Below are 16,182 nucleotides of genomic sequence, written 5' to 3' on the forward strand. Positions count from 1 at the left end.
TCGCGGGATGGAAAGGGCGTTTTCTGAGTTTTGCGGGTCGTCTGACCCTCACTAAGTCAGTACTCTCCTCCATTCCGGTCCATTCGATGTCTACAATCTTACTTCCGGTCGCGACAGCTAAGAAGTTAGATAAAATTTCAAGAAATGTTTTGTGGGGTAGCACTGATGAGAAGAGGAAACAACACTTAGTTGCCTGGAACCGTGTCTGTTCTCCCAAATTGGAAGGAGGTCTAGGTATAAGGTCCACTCAGGCAATGAATAAACCCCTGTTGGCTAAGGTTGGATGGAGACTTATGCAAGATGCGAATAGCCTGTGGGATAGAGTGTTACGCTGTAAGTATAGAGTCGGTGGGATTCAAGACCTTAGGTGGCTTGTTGTTAAAAGTAATTGGTCCTCTACTTGGAGGAGTATATGTGTGGGACTGAGGGAGGTGATACCTTTGGGTTTGAGTTGGGTTATTGGTGATGGTAAGACGATCCGATTCTGGCGCGATAGATGGCTGCTACATTCAACGCTAGAAGAGCTGGTGTCAGATACGTTACCGGTTGGCTATGAGACTGTGACTGCTAAGGAGTTGTGGAGGGAGTCTGTGGGTTGGGACCTAACCCGAATCCTGCCGTATATCCCTGATTATATCAGACTGCATCTTGCGTGAGTTGTAGTGGATTCTGTGACGGGGGCTAGGGATAGGATATCTTGGCGTGGTTGTGATGGGAGATTCTCTGTGAAGTCGGCCTATGCTCTCTTAACTCAGAATGTTTCTCCTACTCAGAGGTGTGGAGCTTTTTTTACCGCATATGGAAGGTAATCACACCAGAAAGAGTTCGGACCTTTCTATGGATGGTAGGAAATCAAGCAATTATGTCAAATGCAGAGAGGTATAGGAGGCATATATCGGACACGAGCCTTTGTTTGGTGTGTAAAGGGGGGGAAGAGACTATCCTCCATATATTACGTGACTGTTCGGCGATGTCGGGAATATGGCAAAGGTTGGTTCCACCAAGATATAGAGCTGCTTTCTTTTCTCTATCGATACTAGAATGGCTGTTTGTGAATTTGGGAAGTCAGGAGGTTGTGGGTAACATTGCATGGTTAACACTGTTTGCTTTGTCAGCTTGGTGGGGATGGAAGTGGCGTTGTGGGACTGTTTTTGGGGAAAACCGGAAGTGTAGGGATAGACTGCAGTTCGTGAAAGATCAAGCTAGGGAAGTACTGGTTGCGTTCTCAAACCAGGGAGGTAGATCAGAGGCAGTGGAACGGATTGAAACCCCCATATCATGGAAGGTTCCATCATTGGGTTGGATGAAGCTCAATACGGACGGAGCTTCTCGTGGGAACCCGGGACCGGCAACGGCTGGGGGGGGTGTTACGGGATGGTTCGGGGAAGTGGTGTGGTGGTTTTGTTCTTAATATTGGTATATGTTCAGCGCCACTTGCAGAGTTATGGGGAGTGTATTATGGTCTGTACATGGCTTGGGAGAAACGGGTGCCATGTGTGGAGGTTGAGATAGATTCAGAGATAGTGGTGGGCTTTTTACGGACAGGGATTAGTGATTCACATCCGCTGTCCTTCCTAGTACGGTTGTGCTATGGCTTCATCTCAAGGGACTGGATAGTCCAGCTTTCGCATGTGTATTGGGAGGCTAACCGTCTTGCCGATGGTTTGGCAAACTATGCGTTTTCTTTACCGCAGGGATTTCATAGTTTGGAGTCGTGTCCTGAAACTCTAGATTTTATTTGTTTAGAGGATGTTAATGGGCATTCTGTCCCACGTCGTATTCGGCTATAGTTTTTTATGTTTTGAATAAAAGTGGGAGACCTTGTCTCCCCTCACTTACCAAAAAAAAAAAACATTAATTAACCCTTTGTCAATCATTGTGTCAATGGAGTTTCCACATTTACATCTTTACTTATAAATACTTTTACAATCCGATTATTATTTTCATAGTTACCAATTGAATCCAATATATATATATATATATATATATATATTTTGCTCATTAGGAATGTTTAACTCCAATCGATCGTATTTGAAACTCGTCTTAAAATTTTTATGTAAAAATATGAACTAGATTAGTAGATTTTGGTTCTAACTGAGTTTTAAAACATTTTCTAAACTACGAGTACTTGATTAAAACTCGAAAAGAAACTAAAACGATACTAAAATTTTTATATTAACTTTGTTTTGATTACTATTATTCTAAGTTCGAGAAATTGAATTTGAATCAAGATTCCTGCAAATTAATTACTAATCTGTTTAAACCATAAAAAAAAACCCAACGCGATGCACAAATTATATATGGAGACCATTAATATTTTTGATTTCTTTTTAAAAAGACATTTTTTGAGAGAATGAGGTGCTTATAACATAGTTCTCTCATTCTTTTGCTAAACTCAGTACCTTGCTTTCCGTTTGTCACGGCACCGATTGTATAACATGGATTTTTGCTTGGAATAGTCTAGGCTCTATCTACGAGAAGAAACAACGAAACGTTTGTAATGTCCAAAGAAAACTAGATTAATTTTGTTTCAAAGTGGAAACCGACCGACCACTAATCTCAAGTTTTAATCTCCGGTTCTTTGATTCTTTGAAAACGGACCACTAATCTCTTTTGCTGTAAACAAAACGGTTAATTATATAGATTTCCATATATACGTGCCTACCTCTGCCTATGTAATCTTAGATATTCAATGGTACAAGATTTAGATATTCAACAAAAATATTTAGACCATGAATGATTGTTGGTTTTCAAATGAGTTTTACATTTTGGTTTTTGGTTTTTAAATAAGTTTTACTTTCTGATTTTTGGAGATTTTAGTTTTTGCAAAATTTTGAATGGTAGTTTGATTATTTTTTATTTATATATAAATATATGAGGAAAAAAGTAAAAAGAAAAAGGAAAAAAAGTTATATTGAAAAACCAACAAAATGTGGTTCCTGGATATTATGAAGGAATTGCCAAAATTCATCAAAATCTAGTTTTTCTAATTTTTAGGAAACCTTTTTTTTTTTTAATAATCGTGAATAACTAAAAAACTGGAATTTGTCGAATCAAAAACTAAAAACTGATGCAAAATCAGATGACATTCAAGGCTTCAGTGGTACAAAATTTAGATATTCAATAACATTCAGGGTAGGAGAAAATGTTATCTTGGATCGAGAACCAAAGAGTCTGAAAAACCAGTTTCAAGAAGAGTCTGGAAAACTTTATCAAAGAAACTAATGAACCAAGGCCTTGAATGTCAAGATATTTTGAACCAATTTTAGGCATTTGATTAAGCAAAAACTAGTCAATTAGCCATTCATGATTCTAAGAAAGGTAGATTTCCTAAAAATTAGGAAAACCTGATTTTAAGAAATTTTGGTTATTTGTTCATAGGATCCAAAAACCAAATTTTATGACTTTCTTAAAAGGTTTTAGTGACATTTTTATATAAAATTTAATCTTAAAAACAATAACTAAAACTTAAAATATAATAACTTAATTAAAAAAATATAATTATATAAAAACCCATAAATTAATCAAGTTACCATTGAAGATTTTGCAAAACCTAAAAAGTACACCAAAAATCAAAAACTATAAAAATCAAAAACTTAAAGCCAAAAATCTGAAAATATCTAAAATCTCCACCTATTATTTTGTCTTCTTAACGTGGTTGCCTCTGGCTACTAAAGCTTGTTTTTTTATCAACGAGGAAAGAGAACTATCTTGAATTCTTGATTAGTAATAATCCTTACAATATTTTCTCCAAACATTATGGAAACTTTCAATTGCTTCCAAATATGCAAAACTAAGTTTGTTTCATGAGATACCATTATTTATAAAACAAAAGTTATTTTCACAACCCCATTAAAATTTGTTAATGCATGTGATCATGTACATTATCCCTTCCTAAAAAATCTATCAACAATGTTTAGCAAAATGTGTTATGTAGGCTTACTCTCCGATAAATACCTAGACCCAAGATTACGTTTGCAGATTGCGTGTTTATGAAATAACAAAATTAGGTGTTTATGAAAATGACGTAAGATGACTGACCCATTTACTTGACTTCGTAGCGTGTTATTAGGGTCAATTATGTTATTTAATTTTTTTACAAAGGTCAATTTTGCTATTTTATAAGGATTAATTTATTTTTTTCCTAAAACTTCATCTAATTTAAAAAATTCACCAGGGTCAATTGATCCACATAGTTACACCCTACCTCCGCCACTGAAGATTGGGGAGAAAATGGTTACATGAGAATCAAGAGAGACGTAGATGCACCTGAAGGAGCTTTTGGTTTGGCCAAACTTGCTTTCTATCCACTTGGTTGATGTGTTTGTTCAGAATGCTGACAAATACCCATATCAATAATTGGCCTTTTGCAGCCCCATTATATGTTTTGAAAATTTTCTTTTTTACAAATTAAATGTATTTTGCTAGTTATGTTATTGCTTATTGGTGGAAGCATGACATACATTGGTGTAACAAATAACTTATAAAGTTTTATTTTTATGGTAATTTGATATTCGCCAAACGAGAAAACATTATTCGAAAATAGTAATTTTACTTCCATATCTTGTCTAGTACTACTCTATTCTTGACTCCTTGGTTGGTAGCCATGCAGCCGAAAGTTACTTATTACGTACAAGAAGTTTAGTTTTGACCTTTCTAAAATGTGGAGCTTTGACACTCTATTCCCTCTGTATTGGCTCGGGGTTGACACTTGGTTCAACCAGATTCAAATTGAATAAATCCACCAGCCATACAAATTTAAAAAATATTTAGAGTACGCCGAATCCATGGCTGATAATTACATGTTTGTTCTGTGGGCCAAACTCTCATGCATGCCAAAAATTATCTATAGTTTGTTTATGAATAAAGATGAAAAAAAACGTGCTCCATTATTACCATTTAAAATTATTAACTAATGATGCAAGTTTGTTCATTTTAAAATAAATTTAAAACTGTCTTTATTGATAATCTTTTTTTTTCATATTTTTTTTCATTGAAATTCAGTTTAGAACTTATTTAATATTTAATTCATATTTTTCACTGAAATTCAGTTTAATTTTTTTATTATATTTAATTCATATTTTTCATTAAAATTCAGTTTAAATTTTATTTATATAATTTTAAGAAGGTAGAGTTGTAGACTTGTAGTATGGTTACATCACAATGATTCTTTGTCCATTACTCCATTTCATAATTTTTTTAGTTAAAAGCGCAAAAATTTCTACACCCAAGATTACGTTTGCAGATTGCGCTAACGGACCTAACAAAATTAGGTGTTTAAGAAAATGGCGTAAGATGACTGACCATTTACTTGACTTCATAGCGTGTTAGAAAATTATCAAAATTAAAACGTCGTTACGTCTATTCAAACAGAAAACATGTTACGCGCTTCAGAATCTCTATAAAACACCACCTTCTCAGACTTGTTTCTTGGCATCAAAGTCATATAAACCTAAACGCTTGTATACCAAAACAAAACATTCCAGATACATTTTCTCTCTAGTAGAATGGCTTCGATCATTTTCTTTACTCTGGCCATTATTTTGAGCTCAAGAACTTCGGGAGCCACATCTCGTGGGGGTGGGCTCTTTGAAGCTTCTGCCATTGAGAAGCATGAGCAATGGATGTCTCGATTCCATCGCGTTTACTCACACAACGCTGAGAAAGCGAGTAGGTTTGAGATCTTTAAGAAGAACTTAAAGTTCGTCCAGAGCTTCAACAGGAATACGAACAAGGCCTACAAGTTGGATGTCAACAAGTTCTCTGACCTCACAGACGAGGAATTTGAAGCGAGGTACATGGGGTTGGTGGTGCCCGAAGCTACTTCATCACTGGATTCTTACAAAACGGTGTCATTTAGACATGAAAATGTCAGTGAAACCGGTGTCATTTAGACATGAAAATGACAGCAAGGAATCTCACAAATCTCTCTCAAAAGCTCAAGAACAAAGTTTTCTCCCTTTGTCTCTCAAAAACGTTAAACAGCGACAAAGACAAACCAAAAACCCTTCCTTTCGTCGACAAACACTTAAGTAACCCGGTTCAATGGTTTCCCAAAACCAAACCGAACCAAATTGACGATTACAACATTCTGGTCGAACCAGAAAACTTTGGTGTCGACAGAGTTTTGGTTTGCGGGCGTTACAGGTGAGAAATGATGTCGTGACGGAGGAGAAGAAGAAGATACAAAAAGGTGGGGAAGATGAAGCTAAGAACATAGTTGAATGAGAAAAGGGAACATAGAAGAAGGAGACAGAGAGTTCTTCTCTCGTAAGAGGAAAAAGAAGAGGCTAGAAAAACATAGAATTAGGTTTTTTTTTTCATTTTATATGGTGCACCTATTAACCGAGAAAACCGATCAGCTATCGTCTGCCGAACCGAACCGAACCGATAACCGAATTGTCAAAATTATTTTGCCGATCGGTTTGATTCCCTTATCACAATCGGCGCTGATAACCAAATTTTTCGGTTTTTTCGGTTCGGTTTATTCCGAATGCCTAGTACTGCCATTATTCCGAATCCACATATGTAGACAGAGTGAAACGACGTCGTTTTAGTCGTGTAAAAAAAAAGCAAGCTAGGTTTCAAACCTAAATGCTTAATTCTATTATCCTCTCCTTAACCACTATGACACAACAATTATTTTGATATAGTGTATAACAATTGAATATATAATCCTCTTTCTCTTTTTCTCTCTTCTTTGGTTCTTCTTCTCTTTCCTCGTACATTGAAGAAGGTTGCTGTGAATGGAAACAAACCCACATAAAATTCAGCTAGAACGTGGTGATGATGTCTCAACGCCACCCAAAAAAAAAATGCTGCACACATGTATAATACACAAACATTACTTAACAAAATTCACACAACTCATGAACCAATACCAAAAACGGATTCTCGAGGGTTCATCAATGAAGAACAATTATTAACTAAGGGATGCTAATTAATAATTGAACGTGAACAGAAAACATAAGGATCTTGTTTGATCAAATGATAATAAAAATTCTACTTTTTAAATCAAATCAAGGATATGTGGCCATAGGAGTCAGATCTCCACAATGCATATTGTAAAAACCCAGAATTCAACCTAAAACAACCCAGAATTCAACCTAAAACAACCCAGAATTCAGGAAGTCTCAACCGATCGAAGATCATCATCATTGAGATAGAAGACAAAGAAGCTAAGGTTTATAAATACGAGAATGAGATTCAATGCAGAGAGAAGAAGAAGATCGTGAACGAGATTCAATTCAGGAAGTCTTTCATAGGTGCATCACTTGTTTCATCATCTTAGCGATTATTTGTGGGCCTTTATTTTTAGAAAGCTTTTGGAAAGAAGAATCAAGACTCTTTCAGAGAGATTTAGAACTTTTTTAATTTTTTAATGCAATTTATTCAGAATATGATTTGTGCTTCATTGATTATGTCTGAGTAGATATGCTTGTTAGGTTCAGGATTCTCATTAGAGATTTCATGGATTTTTAGATTGATTTATTGTTTGGATTCATTATCTTTCTTGTTCTTCACCATAGGTTGTTCTTAAAGCTAGATCTTTGATTAGTTATCTGGATTTAAATCTTAGGATTATTGATTGATATGAGAATTGAATTGATTTTCCTAATATAAACCTTTGGGGTGAGCAAAATTATTTTTTAGAAATAGATTTGATTTAGTAATTTTGTGAACAAAATTAATTTGTTTTCAAAGCTGGTTTGTAACTTGGATTTTGCAAAGTGATTGGATTTTTGGATTTTAAACTTAGATAATATTAGCAGTGAGAACTGATTTATTTTACAATTGTGGTTAGAGTTTAAGAACGATGCTTAATTTTTGAATCATGCTTGCTTAATTGATTGATATGATTTTCCATAATTTCCTAAGAATTTACTTAGGTCTAGCGTTTATTCTCATTGATTTACAACTCTTTTATTTTTTGTTTTCACCTTGCAATTTAATTACAATATATCTGTTTAGCAGAATTAGAAGACTATTAATCTATTGTATGTCTAGAGTCTTTGTAGATATGATCCCTAAATACTATAGTGATCTCTTAATTTAAGAGAGTAGTTTTAAGATAAATTTGAGCATATCAAGTGGTATTCGGCAGCCGCATTATATGTTTTGCAAATTTTCATTTATAAATGTACGTTTAAGCTTTGAACCAAAAAAATAATGTACGTTGGTGTAGCTAATATAAAGTTTTTGATTGAAGAAGAACTCCGAAAGTAACAAATTGAACATAAGCCTTATGCAGTTATGCACCACCACAAGGATCCCAAACAACAACGACCCGAGCTGTATCAGGATGCTCAAAATATACCATAGTACTTCCAGCAAACAGGGAACGTAAGTACGTAACTATGTCTTCATTTCTCACTGAATTTATTGAACACTACAAAAAGAAAAGGTTTGTGGTTAATAACTACTGTTTTGTCGTAGACTTCTAAAGTGTTTTCTTTGTCATTAATTTATTAAAAAATGCTTAGAATGATATCGTTATTTATATTAGAACTATATCGTGGAGCAAATTCCTCGAGCACCGCTCTCTTCTCTCAAAAGTAAACCCTAGTCTTTTCTCAGATCTGTGACCGGGAAGTCACTCCGGTGGTTGGCGCTTCTCGCCGACGCCGTGAGTGGTTTCCCCTTTCGTTTTGTACTTTTGTTTTTTGGTTCTGTTTTTCATCTTTCTCTTGTATTTCATTGGAGAAAAGCTTACTTTGGTGGAAATGGTAGATCTTCACGGCGAGGGTGTTTGGCTCTGTCGGTGGTCAGCTTCTCCAGAGAGGATTGTTGTTGGGTGTCTGAGATCTGTAGATCTGGCGGATGCTCTGTTCTTGTTGGCGGATCTCGAGGTTTGGTTCTTCGTGAATCCATGGCCATGGTCTCCTCTGTTTTTGTTGTTTGGTAAGCCGGTCTTCTGGCCGTTCTTCTTCGACGCGTTGCTAGAGTTAGATGGAATCGTTTTAGTTGGTTGTTGGTAGTGGTAGTTTTACGGTGTTCCTTAGTAGTATCGAGCAAATTTAGTAGCTTTCGATTGGGATGTCTCAACTCCTTTCTAGGCAGAAGTTTCGTTTTGTTTAAATATGATGGTAGAATCTTAAGTTTGCAGAGTTCATTTTTCTTCTTGTTGTGCTAAGTGGGTGATAGCTTTCTCCTTTTTCGTCGGTTTTGTTTATGAGATTGGTGTTTCTTCGAGAAGTTAAGCCTCACTCCTCGCGTTCTGAAGACTTCTAGTTTGACGTTCTTGGGCGTATCAACGTCGTCGTCACTTCCGGAAGTGAGTGGTCTTGCTTGCCGTGTTATGAAGTCCCTAGTCCTTGGTTACGAGAGATTGGCTCTCATCATGTTAGGAGGTGATTGATGTTATTCTTGAGTTGGCCGTGGGCATCCTTGGTAAATCTCATTCGTTTGTGCGGTAGAAGAATAGGTTCTTTGCTCTCTTGGTTCTTTTGTTTCCTTTAAGGTCTTTTGGCCGGTTGCTTGTGCTTTTAGATTAAGGTTGTTGTTTCCTTTCGTTTTTGTTATCAAAAGCTACTGTTATGTTTGGTTCTACATAGTTTCCGGGGAAATCTTGTTTTCCTCCGGCCTTAGTCTTCGGGGACATTCTTGTAGTACGCCGGCTTAAGCCTCCCCTCTTTTGGGTGTAGTATTGTACCTTGTATCCTAGCTTGATTAGAACCAAATTTATTAATAACATGAGTTGACAAAAAAAATATATGATATCGTTATTTAAAAGGTACTTATATTCATGCAAGTACATCAACCATATACAATGCTACAATTATATACTAGTGAAACGTTTCGTTTTTTTTCGGCGGTTATAGTTATATATATCTGTACTGATGTACAGTATCAGTGGACTGGCTAAAAAATTTGGTTTGACAATTCATATATCCTGTGGGGATTTGATTCTTTTCAAAGTCTCAACCAGTTTATTCTTGGATTCTATTGATAAGATTTGTGAGGTCAATGACATATTATTAGTACACTAGTTAGTTTACTATTCAAAATTAGCAAAATACTATAGTTTCACTATTTGTCATTATCTGGATTCTATTGGAATATCCTCGAATCTAATAACTAAATTTTTCATCAGTGTAAATTTGTTTTTTATAATATTATATTGTTCTCTTTCTTGTTGTAACCCCCATATCCAGCTCCGGCGATGGGCAAGTGCATTTGTACAGGGATCAATAAATTTAAGATCCAATTTTTTAAAAGTTTACGTTATTTAAATATTTAATTTCTTATTTTTATTTGGCCTATTTATTTGTGTATTAGTTTTGGGCTTTAAAATAAAACTTAAATATAATCTGAGGCCTTTTAGATGAGTTTTTCTCCATTTAACCTGATTGTTTGTTAAAAAATTGAACTTTTTTTTTGTTATTGCATCGGGTCATGCCATTGATCAAACCAGACCTGCATATCCTTGCCTTCTCATTGACACAGCTGACTCTATATCTTGCCTCTATGAGTTTTGAAGTGGAAAGCGAGTCAATGAGTTCATTTACACATGGTGGTATACTGAGATTGCGTGCAACTCCCAACCAAATAACATGCTCATCAGCTCACATCCATTCCGGTGCTAATTAAAAATAAAATTTAAAAATAAAATAAAAATAATCTCATTCTGTCAGGTCAATTCTCTTGATGAAATCTTCGTTATGCGCTCTTCACACATGCAACAATATCAGCCACACAACTGTTCTAAACTCAATCCACCTATATTTTAAACATAGTATTGTTTCTTGTTTGTCACCTCCGTCATGTCCCTTTAACTAATACCACCAAAAAAAAATGGTTTTTTGTTTTTCTCAATCAACAAGGCAAAGAGAAATATTTTGATTAGCAAGGAATGCTAAGAATTTCTCCAAAAATATGGAAACTTATTATTGATTTCATATATGCACAACTAAGTTAAGTTTTGGGTATGAACATATGACAACATAATATACTATTATTTGAAGAAAAAAAACATTATTTTTATTCACAAAGAGGGAATATTTGATCATGTAATTCAATTCTCAAATTCCGCAAGACATTAGCTACAACAATGTTTAGAATAAAAGTTTCAGCTAATCAGACTACATATTTTATGCAGCGTCGTTATCATGACGTTTATAAAGAAGGTATATGTAAATTTTCTATATAAAAAATCCAAGCTTACCCTCGTTATCATGAATATCGATTATTGTAGGATTCTTCTCAGAATAGAAAACTTACGTAATATGATTGGCCATTTACTTGACTTAGTAGCGTGTAGAAATTGGCAACAAGATCGCTCGTTAGAATATTCAAAGAGAAAATACGCCACCATGCACGTCGGACGTCGCAGTCTCTATATAACAGTACCTTCTCATGCTCCTTTCTTTGCAACCAAGTCATATACAATATAAAGGAAAGGTTTATATCAAAACATTTCAGAAACGTTTTCTCTAGCTAGCTCTCTAGTAGAATGGCTTCGATCTTTTTCTTTATTTTTGCCATTCTTTTGAGTTCAAGCACATCTCGTGGTCTTTGAAGCTTCTGCCGTTGAAAAACATGAGCAATGGATGTCTCGGTTCCATAGCGTTTACTCACACGAGGCTGAGAAAGCGAGTAGGTTTCAGATTTTAAGAAGAACTTAAAGTTCGTTGAGAGCTTCAACATGAAAACGAACAAGACCTACAAGTTGGATGTCAACAAGTTCTCCCACCTCACCGACGAGGAATTCCAGGCGAGGTACATGGGGCTGGTGGTGCCAGAAGGTACTTCATCACTGGACTCCCACAAAACCGTGTCATTTAGACATGAAAATGTCAGTGAAACCGGTGAGAGCATGGATTGGAGACAGGAAGCGGCCGTTACACCAGTTAAGAACCAAAACCCATGTGGTAATTTATATAATTATCATCACTTATTTGTTTATTATTCTCATTGTTTTTTTGCCTTTTCTTTATTAATTTTAATGAAAGATTACAAATATATGAATGAGCATAACAGTGAAAGCTCTACAAGACATACAACCAATACCGAGTTAATTAATCTGTTATTTTCCTTTCAGTTTAATTTGATTTTTTTGTTTGACTTACTGTTTTTGAATTTAAAAGACTATGATCCATCAGTTACATTACAAACCTTACAATTTTCCATCTCTGATATGGATTTTCCTTTATTGCTAGGCAATGACATTATTTTGATTGTAAATATCACCGATGATACATCCATGATATAAATTACTGTAATGGAACACAGGATGTTGTTGGGCTTTCTCGGCAGTGGCAGCACTGGAAGGCATTACGAAGATTGCGAAAGGAGAGCTCGTATCCTTGTCAGAGCAACAACTGGTTGATTGCAACACAGAGAACAACGGATGTAACGGAGGGATCATGTCGAGTGCTTTCAGCTACATTATAAACAACCAAGGAATCACCACACAGAGGATAGCTATCCTTACCTGTGACTAACCTCTTTCTACTGCTTCAACAATCAGCGATTACAAGACGGTTACCCAAAATGATGAGGAAGCATTGCTTAAAGCGGTGTCTCAACAACCTATTTCCGTTGCGATAAATGGGTCAGGAGCTGCGTTTATGCAATATGACGGCGGGATATTCGATGGAGAGGACTGCGGGACGAACCTGACTCATGCAGTTACCATCGTTGGTTACGGGATGAGTGAAGAAGGGATTAAGTATTGGTTGTTAAAGAACTCATGGGGAGAAGATTGGGGAGAAAATGGTTACTGAGAATCAAGAGAGACGTTGATTCGCCTGAAGGAGCGTGTGGTCTGGCCAAACTTGCTTTTTATCCACTTGCTTGATATCCTTTTATATATCATGTAGATGAGTTTGTTCAGAGTACTGACAAATACCCTTATCAAAAAAAAAAAAAAAATTTCACTGACCACTCCAAGTCAACATTTTCTTTCATGGTTTGACAAAGTCAATTCTACTTTTCATAGAATAGCCACAAGGTCATTTTTTGACAATAATGTCCATATAACCAAACTATATTAGTTTGCTTTCTCTTCCAAATGTAATGTGACTTTACTTTAGCTGAGTTTTTTTAAATTATATATAAACAAATAAAAAAAATGAGGAGAGAAAACAAAAACCAATTGTTCTTCATCATAGAGAGAAGTGGAAACCAGAAATTGTTCATGGCGAGTAGAGTTCTAGTCAGAGTGTTAAAACTCATTCATATTAAGACCTATGTTACTGACTTAAACATCCTAATAATTAACAAAAAACTTAGAATTATAAGCTTATCAAACTTAAAAAATGTTAAAATATGCTAGATTTACATGATTTTTATGTAAAAAACATTAAAAGATAAAGAAAACAACGGATTATGAAAAACTGAAAATGACGGCAGCAAAATTAGGGTTGCAGAAGAGAGAACTTAGGTTGAAGATGACTGGAAAATTACAATTATACCTTTCATTCGTCGTAGACTTATGGACGTACACAAAAAACATTATGTATGTATATGACTAGATTGACTTAAACGTACATAGAACAACAAAAAACGAACTATACATCATATACGTACATGATCATATTGATTTAAACGTGCACATTCATACCAAGTTTTGCAAAATAAAGACGTTAAATATCTTGTCGTTTTATATTACCTATATATATGTATATAGATTATAATATTTTGTACGATGTAACCATAGTTTATAGGAATGTTAAATGCACAACGAACCTACCAATGTCATCTTCCTAGATGTTACGCATGTGAACAAGTTTCTGGTTTAGAGTGTTGATCGACACCATAGGGATGTACTGTTGTAGCAATTATCAATGGAAAACCAAGTTTCCACCAAAGGTTTAAGAACTTGATGATTTTTGTAAGACATCTGTGGCTGAACAAAAAGTAAAATTAACCTTAGTTGCTTACATTTGTCTTTTGGATTTATTATGTGGTGATAAATTGGAAATTTAGTACACCAATTATTTTGTGTAATTGTATTTGTTGTTGTGTACATATGTTATAATTTCTACAATGCTATGTATATACAATAGAAACTTAAGTTATAGATTGGATTCGGGTTTGAGTTTTTGAACTAGAGATTTTGAATCCGTTTAAGATTTTAAAATTATAGATTCAGGTTCAGATCGGATCATGGGGTTTAAATATTTTACCCATGCCTACTCCTACGAAAGAATATGATATGTTAACATGAAATTGGTGATGATGATACAAAAATTGGAATTGCTCATATTCATAAATATCTTCTTTTTTCGTTGTTTATTTCATTGTCGACAAATATTTTATTGTTAACTCAATTTCAGACTATCATGTGAACCCAAACAAATTATATAAAATATAAGTACTACTTTGAATTATCAATTATATATATACTAGATAAGGGCCCGCACTATGTGCGGGTTTAAAATTGTTGAAGAAAATAAATCTTAAATCTTAAACAATTGTTTTAAGATATATAAAGAAATTTTATTTCCTGAATTAAATATATAAATCATTTTAGTTACAGAAAAAATCATTTTTGTATTTTTTTCATACACTTATTTATATTTATATATTTTAATATATTATAACAATTATTACAATAATTCAAAGCTAAATTATATCCCACCAAAACTTTTGCCAAATACTCATCATTACGAATATTATTATTGTCAAATTTTTAAAATGTTACACAACTTATTCACAAAATATCTTACATGCAAAGAGTTCATCAAAGCAACATCTAGTTAGTAAGCATGTACAATTTTACTCTATTTTTTACTATTAAAAATATGTTCTTACACTCAAAATTATTTGAGAATTTGTTAGAAATGCCCTTGTTGGCATACCCCTTTTCAAAAATGCCCTTGTTGGCATACCCCTTTTTAAAAATGCCCATTTTTTTAAACTTTTTCATTTTTGCCCTCTTTTACACAATTACCCTATTTTAAATTAATTTTTAGAATTTGTTTTTTAGGTTTGGGTTCCCAATTTACATTTAGGGTATAGTTTTTAAGGGATAGGGTTTAGTATTTTGAGTTTAGGGTTTATAATTTTGTCATTTTATATATTAAAAAGGGGTATTTTTGAAAATGGACACATCAAAGGGTATTTTTGAAAAATGACATAGAAAAAGGGGTATTTTTGAAAATACCCCAAATTATGTTATTGTTAAAGTATGCTATTTATCAATTTTAAAAAAATTATATGTTGCTTTACTTTCATTTTGACATAATTATAGTTCTTATAATTACTAAAATTGTTTTGTGACATAATTTCATTAACCATGAATTTTTTACTCCAAAGATATTTTGGATGAACAACATGTGAAAATTATCTACTCTATTACAATGATTTTATGACCAACCTAATAAAATTTGAGAAACTGAGAAAAAGTTAATATAACATAATAAAAATTAAAATTTGAAAATTATAATCACGATGGTATATATAAGTCTTAGATAATTCAAATATACAAAAAAGAAACTTTATAAACAATCCAAAACATAACATATGTCGTAATTACGTTAAAGATCAATGACCTAATTACTCTTTATAAGTATCGTATTGTACCAAAACTACTTAAAACTATGACCTCGTCTCAAATATTCTCTAATCATAAATTCTCAACTTATTTCTACTCGAATCAAAAGTTCTCATATAATTCTCGATATACATGGGTTTAAATGATTTACAAACCAAAAACTACATAAATCCGGTTTGAAACCAATTTTAAAACGGTTTACCATTCCAACTTTCAAAATTTGAAAATCACTTTTCAATTACTCGATCAAGCAGCTCTTGTTTCAGTATCGAAATCATCAACATTATTCAGAAGAGAAAACTCTAGATTTTGACCAGAAACATCATTCACCGACTAATCTTCCAAACTGCTACAAACTGTAGAATCACTTTTGGAACCTCCATCAGTATTTACATTCTCGATTAAATTAGCGGGATTTATATACTTCGATTCCATTTCATTGCATCTGATAGCTTCCACTCTAGAACCCTCACGAAACAAAAACCCACACAATAAATTGGCAAAATTGTATCGAAAAAAAATCAAAGATCAAAGCTTTTGTTATAAACATATAATACTTTTTTGTCAACATTTGGGCCACAACAGGCCGATCCATTAGCCAAATCCCTACATTTGTAGAGAACGGGACTCGATCTCTAGTGTAATGGTGCCTTATACAATTGAACTTACCAATGACCACTACT

General features: G+C 34.1%; 2 protein-coding genes and 1 long non-coding RNA gene across 3 annotated transcripts; 2 read left to right on the plus strand and 1 right to left on the minus strand.

The window, feature by feature from the left end:
* The first annotated feature begins 5,507 nt into the window (after positions 1-5,507).
* LOC104783949 (senescence-specific cysteine protease SAG39-like) lies at positions 5,508-6,228 on the plus strand. Its single transcript, XM_010509043.1, has 2 exons — positions 5,508-5,870; positions 6,148-6,228. Exons 1-2 carry the CDS (start codon positions 5,508-5,510, stop codon positions 6,226-6,228), a joined length of 444 nt encoding a protein of 147 aa, XP_010507345.1.
* A 5,180-nt stretch (positions 6,229-11,408) lies between these two features.
* LOC104780760 (senescence-specific cysteine protease SAG12) lies at positions 11,409-12,885 on the plus strand. The gene is given in 4 exon segments (XM_010505291.3): positions 11,409-11,511; positions 11,513-11,604; positions 11,607-11,870; positions 12,232-12,885. Coding segments are annotated over 4 exon segments (627 nt in total). The 5' UTR covers positions 11,409-11,452; the 3' UTR covers positions 12,444-12,885.
* On the minus strand, positions 11,958-12,756 carry LOC147946026 (uncharacterized). Its single transcript, XR_015596930.1, has 3 exons — positions 12,618-12,756; positions 12,434-12,531; positions 11,958-12,320 (listed from the first exon to the last, which is right to left on the minus strand). It is a non-coding gene; the product is annotated as an uncharacterized LOC147946026 (long non-coding RNA).
* Positions 12,886-16,182: the final 3,297 nt, after the last annotated feature.

The sequence above is a fragment of the Camelina sativa genome, chromosome 4, assembly GCF_030686135.1.
Source record: "Camelina sativa cultivar CO46 ecotype springtype chromosome 4, ASM3068613v1".
NCBI classification, from domain to species: Eukaryota; Viridiplantae; Streptophyta; class Magnoliopsida; order Brassicales; family Brassicaceae; genus Camelina; species Camelina sativa.

Excerpts from the sequence above, each read along its gene's own strand:
- LOC104783949 (XM_010509043.1), top strand. The coding sequence starts at position 5,508 with ATGGCTTCGATCATTTTCTTTACTCTGGCCATTATTTTGAGCTCAAGA. Across the intron at positions 5,871-6,147 it reads TGTCATTTAGACATGAAAAT|GTGAGAAATGATGTCGTGAC; the intron begins GTCAGTGAAACC and ends CGGGCGTTACAG.